Source organism: Oculina patagonica, chromosome 10, assembly GCF_052425735.1.
Source record: "Oculina patagonica isolate OP01 chromosome 10, crgOcupat, whole genome shotgun sequence".
Lineage (NCBI taxonomy): Eukaryota > Metazoa > Cnidaria > Anthozoa > Scleractinia > Oculinidae > Oculina > Oculina patagonica.
The window spans coordinates 4,289,241-4,295,724 of record NC_135767.1 but is presented as its reverse complement, the minus strand read 5'-3'; the positions used below and the strand labels follow the sequence as shown (position 1 = coordinate 4,295,724).

The window sequence follows — 6,484 nt, the reverse complement described above, 5'->3', positions numbered from 1 at the left end:
TTTCCCCTAAAGGGTCGAGTTATCGCGAGATTCAACTGTACTAGGGGCGAACTCGGTCATACCGGGGGCGAACGCGGTATAATGTGGGGGCGAACTCGGACGGTGCGAACTCGATAGGGAGCGAAACCGGGAGAATTCTTTTTTATGATAAATAGCAATTGGTTAAATGGTACCGTTTACATTTAATAATTTACATTTTAATATTCAACATTAATATAGCGCGAACTTCTATATAAATACACAGTTTCGATTAACAATCAGCTGAAAAATAAGTATTAAAATAAAAAATTAACTTAAGAAAACTATTTACACTCTTTAGAAACTATGTACACTATACTATTTTAAAACTAATTTGAATGAATAAAACTGGACAAAAATCTATTTAAGAGCTAAATTTAAAAAAAAAATGAGTTTTAAAAGCGTCAAGTGTGTTTATATTGCAAATAAAACCTGGCAGGTTATTCCTCTCCATTGGTGCAGCTGAAGACTGGAATGCACAATCACCGAGCGTAGATTGGTACTTAGTACTTAGCCTGTTTTCGCGCCGCTTCCCAACTTACCGAACGCATGGAACAGGCTACTTAGTACTGGGTGGTACAAGTAACAGTGCCTTACTCCAGAGCCGTAGTAAGACTTTTGGCATAGACGAGGCAAAGTTGTGAGTGTCGAAGGCACGAGCCGTTAGCGGGATCTGGAAAGAAAATTTTGAAATCTAGTAGCTCTGAGACACTATTTTAAGCATTTTTCATGACGTATTTATTCAGAAAAATCAATCAGGTTCAATTGGAGATCAATTTCTCACCTAAACGTATTTTTTTTTAATTTTGGTTTAAAATCTACGCGATGCAAGTGCCTCGTCTTGCCTCTTGCTAGTTACGGTCCTGCACTCGATCTTATATTATTTTTTGTGTTTACGTTTTTTTGGTTTCAAAAATGGTTTACATTTTTTGGTTCCATCCACCAACTATGCCACTATAAAGAGGTGGTGGTCATTGGAAGTTCGCCTGTCACACAAACTGAGCTAACTGTGGCGTTAGAATATGTATTTGTTTTTGGAATTGGCGCAACTCTTTTAATTACTGACACAGGAATAGATTTTGCAGTAGAAGCATGCAAACTTGGTCTCAGACCAGTTACAGGTGCAGTCACGTGCACTGGCAATGTCACTCCACATAAGCCGGTTACAACATTTTTCAGTTGTGGAGTTAGCTGTGGGTTTGACTGATGAGGATACATACGAACTGGCAGCTCAAGCTTGGGTACGAGTGACCAGGAGATACAACTCCCCCAAGGGGTACCACTGGGGGGAAATGATGCCTGTCCAGATGCAGTCGATGGATTGGTGTGTATCTGAGGAAGTGTGTTTTTGTCAGGTGTTTTTTCTTGGTCGTGAATGCTCGAGCTTGCAGCCATCTTGTGACTGTGGTGAAGAGATCTTGTTACGCCTGGCTCGTATTTGTAGGGTAGGTTGGCGAACCTGTACGTGAAAGTTTGGCCTGGAACCTGCAAACACGACAAATAATCCCGAAAAATCAACAAAAACGAGGTCCAGTTAAATTGAGGATAAATTAAGTATATAAAACAGTGTAATCGTACTTCAGTCACACCTTCAGAAATCAGAGTGTTAAGACACTATCCAAAAAGTCACATTTTTTCGACTTTTTTTGCTTGTTTACAAGCCAAAAGAAGGAGAATAGCAGTTATGTGGGGTATAAATCTGGAACCGGAAGGAACCACATTCTTGTTAACTCTCAAGGGACTGTTTTCATTTCTCAAGGGAATACTCTCCGCTGTGGGTGATCAAAGCGTGTGACTTGTAAAGTGTCACTCTATAGTTGTGCTTCAGCACTTCCGTTCTTGTAGAAAAAACGTGACTTATCAAATTTACAAACTTATATAACAATCAAAAACGTGAGTAGCCCAAATCTTACGTCACATAACCAATTAAGAATGTAAGGGGTTCAGCGCTCGAAGGCAGCGAAGTTTAAAACGATTAAGAACGCAATTTGTACTGGTACAAGTCTTTAGGCGCTAATATTAATTTAACCTAAAACGATTAACAACGCAAATTTGTACTGGAACAAGTCTTTCACACACTAAAACGTTGGTAATAGTTAACCAAAGGGAACTCATTTCGTGACAATTGATTATTTCTGCTGAGTTGCACAATTTAGAATTGCAACATCATTAAATGTGTTAAGTGATATTTACAAGTGTTTTTGTAGCCTGTTGTGAAATTACTTCCGGTGGAAGCAGTAAACGCTAAAAGTTTTTGCTTCTGTTCAGAAGTTAATGCATCGCCATTAGAAAAATAAACAGCAACTGTTTTACTGGAAATGTAGTCGTTAGAAATGGCATGTGCAGCCGTAAGGTAAAGAATAACGCGAGGAGAAGCGGCTTTTGGTAATATCCAAACGAAAATTTACTTCTCAATGTGGGGTTAAGATTGCGTGACGAGACAAAAGGTAACTCTGTCGTGCGTAACCTTTATCGGGAACCCTGCATTAAGCCGAGTAGAAATCTTTCTAACTCGAAAGGAAACAACTATTTCGATTAAAGGCATACGTCAAAGTTTACCAATTTTAACCAAGCCAAAGTATATGTGTCGCAAAGCACCCAGCCGTCGCGACTGACAAATACAGCATTTCCTCCGCGAAAATAAAAAAATGCTTGAACTGAAAGACGTTTGAATTCTTCCATGATATGTTCGAACAACAATGCCCAGAATAAACCTTCTACTCATACTAACTTCATGCAAAAAAAGTCGATATCTCGAAGAGATCTTTGATTAAATAAAAAGCATGCCCTTATCGAAAAAATAACCAAACAACTTTCATCCTGTCACCCTTTCTGACACTGTCAAAATTATCGCTTGTAGTTTTGACCTGGTAATCCCGAAATTTAGACAAGGGAGGGAAGGGGGGATACGAGGCATAAAGGTTAAAATGTTCGCAAACAGCACCAGGAAGCCACACTTTAGAGACTTCGATAAAGAGTTACCTAAGGAAGACTTTGTATTCTCGTCATAAACATTAAGTTTTCATTTTTTACATTTTTGTATAATTCAAGATACTTCATATCGACTAGCTGACTAGCATTTTATTGCAGTAGTTGTGTCCTGTTTGTTAAGAATTTTGGTTTATTAATTTATTTCCCCTAGCAGTCTAACAAATGCCCCCATATAATTCAGACTAAACAGTATTTAACCCTTTCGCTCCTGGAGTCAACCCTCGATTCAAGAGGGAGAAACCCAAGTGTGTGACCATTCAAATGAAAGCTATTTAGTAGTTCTTTTATGTCGTACTGTTAACTACAAGGCTATTCTAACTTTTATTCTTAGGATGAAACTCTATTGTGTGACCATTCAAATAAAAGCAGTACTTCCATTAATTTGGTAGTATGCTATGCTGTAAGAGATGCTACTAACTTTTAACTGTGGTTCAAACCCTAGTGTGAGACTATTCAAATTAAAGCTATTGAGCAGTACTATCATGTGGTACTGTTTGCTGTACAAGGTGGTTCTAACATTAACGACTGTGTATGAAACTCTTGTATGTGACCTTTTAAATGAAAGCTATTGAGCAGTACTTTCATGTGGTAGTGTGTGTTACGCTGTACGAGGAGGTTCTGACCTTTTAGACTGTAGATGAAACCCTAGTGTGTGACCATTCAAATGAAAGCTATTGAGCAGTTCTTTCATGTGGTACTGTTATTATGCTGTGAAAGGTGATTCGTACTTTTAGTCTGTGGATGAAATGGTGTGTGACCATTCAAATGAAAGCTATTGAGCTGTTCTTTCATATATTCTGTTTGTTTTACAATATATTGCAAAATGACGACACTTGGCATTTGTGAGAATTTTAGTTGAATTTTGGTATTCTTGGTAGGGAAAGTATTAATAAAAGTAATATCAGTGAACTAGTTAGAATTGCTAACAATGTTAAGAAAACTGGTAAAACTGGCAAAACTGGAACATGATCCACCGAAATAAAAGTCAAATCAAACAAGAACCGAAAATTATAACAGTTTATAATTACTCGATTCTTTGCAGCGTGTTTTAAAGTATAAAACTAGTTCAGATTAATAATATTGTTCAGCACTTACCTTTTCAATTATTCCCTGGCCATAGTAAAACCGCAAAGCTCGGCTTAGTTTCTGATAAGTCATTCCCTTCTTTCCCCTAAAAATTCCCCATCGCCTGGCAACTTCCTCGGGGCTTTTTAATTTGAACTCTTTATATTCTTTTCTTCTCCAGCTTATAATGGTAGACAAGCTCTCGTTAGCCAGGAGCTCCAGAAGGAATTCCCACAAGTGAACGATGTTTTTGAACCGAGGTTTTCTCTCTGCAGAATTTCTTCTTGAATCTTTCGAGTTGCAAATTTCCATTTCTTCTACAAGTGTTTGCGAAAAAGTGACAGAAAAAAACTTTTGTTAACTTAATATACATCTTTTAAAATTAACACTGGAAGCTTCTTTCCCAGTTAGTATAGGAGAAATTATTTTCCAGCCATCAGATATTTATAAGCTTTTTACCACCTAAGAAATAGTTCCCTGGGCAATTTAGGTATACTCAAACAAGTTCTCTAAGGCACAGCATTCGTGGAAAGCAGCTTTTTATTAAAATATTCCTACTCTGCATAGCTTACAACTAGTGTTGTGTTGTGTTGTGTACTATAAATAACTGCCTAAGTAACAAAGCCCCACCTAGCATTAAGAACCTAGTCTCATTAAGAGGTTGTAGTTACAATCTTAGGGGTGAAAATATGTTGGCCTTGCCAAAAGTAAATACCACCAAGTACGGACTAAAGTCATGGCGCTACTTTGCTACAAAAATATGGAACGAGCTACGAAATAAAATCAGGGCCATTGTTGGTAAAAATGAATTTGTCCGAAGGATACGCACGTTAAACTTTTAAAGTTTTTAGCCGAGTAGATGTAATTTTTTTATAGCATTTTTAACATAGTAGACACAATAATATTTTTAGGTAGTGCATTTAAACATTTTAGATTTTAGATTATATATCTTTATATTCTTATAGATTCTATTTTAGTTTTCTTTTATCTGTTATTTTAGTGGAACATCTGTAAACTAGCTATTCTAAGCTAAGCATGTTTCCCACTTTAAAAAAAGTATTGTATTGTATTGTATTGTATTGTATTGTAATATTACTATTAAGTAAGGGTTATTGTAGTATTTTTTTTTATAGCTGATGATTTGAACGTGTTTAAGAGGAAATCCGCTAGGACTTCGAGTAGTTATTGGACAAAATTATGTACCAAAACTATTTACACCTGATTGCAAGCTTTTGTGTTACTGCTTCAAATATCTTATCGAAAGAAATCTTTTCTAACAACACCAAACATCGAAAACAAATTTCGAAGTACCACTGAATTCCCATGAATCGCTTAAAAGATGTGAACTTTTGCCCATAGCTTGTGAACTTTGAATATCATTTTCTCAGACTCTGATAAGAAATTGTTGTACCAGAATTATTTCCACCTTATTGCAAACTTTTTTGTTACTGCTTCAAATATCTTATCAAAAGAAATCTTTTCTAACAACACCAAACATCGAAATTCCGCTGAATTCCACTGAATCGCTTAAGACGAATTTCCAAAATGGCTACACGTGAGATTTTGCCTATACCTTGTGAACTTTGAAATTCATTTTCTCAGACTCTGATAATAAATTGTTGTTGGTGTTATCACGGATAATTACTTACATCTTTACCTTTTATTAAGGGTAGGAAATAACGCAATAGGATTTAAATTATTCTGGTACTTGATTTTTGTCCAACTTTAATAAATATTACTCGACTTCCTAGTGGATTCCGTCTTAAATAAAGATTATTGTATCATAGATTATTGTGTCCCAATTCACATGAACGTGAAGGGAACAGTAGGAGATATTCACTTACATTGTCGCTTTACATATGGTAAATGTTCGTTATAAGAAAAATCTGTCTTTTGAAGTTTTTTAAAAGCCGTTAATATACATCGTTTCGGAGAGGACAGAACAGTCATCTTAAAACTGTATGTTGCCATTTTGTCAGCTGTTCTTTTATACGACTCAGTGACGTATGCTCGGCGAGGGCGGATAACGTTGTACCAGCCTTCAAAATAAAAAATATTTTGTTCTCTCGACCACAAAGAGTAGAGTACATCCTTCAAATACGGCTGTCTTATTTTTCGTACATTTAATAGCTTTATAGCTCAAAAAGCACCCGCATGATGCGAGGGTTTCAAGACAATAAGGGAACAAACGCTTGTTTTAATTGTTGATTATCCACACTCGGCTATATACGGCCCAAATGAGAAGGGTTTTAGTTTTGCCCAATATTAGTTCAATGCAAAGAAAATAATTAGTAACTTACTTAATCGACACATAAAAATTCCACAAGTGAACAGTTAGCTAAATCATCTATAGCAACAGTTAATCTTCGACCATAAATTTTTAAATAATAGGTTTTCCTTTCAAAGATTC

General features: G+C 36.2%; 1 protein-coding gene across 1 annotated transcript; it reads right to left on the bottom strand.

The window, feature by feature from the left end:
- Positions 1–972: 972 nt before the first annotated feature.
- LOC144628831 (uncharacterized) lies at positions 973–4,402 on the bottom strand. The gene is made up of 2 exons (XM_078486944.1): positions 4,105–4,402; positions 973–1,503 (listed from the first exon to the last, which is right to left on the bottom strand). Exons 1-2 carry the CDS (start codon positions 4,384–4,386, stop codon positions 973–975), a joined length of 813 nt encoding a protein of 270 aa, XP_078343070.1. The 5' UTR covers positions 4,387–4,402.
- Between the last annotated feature and the right edge of the window lie 2,082 nt (positions 4,403–6,484).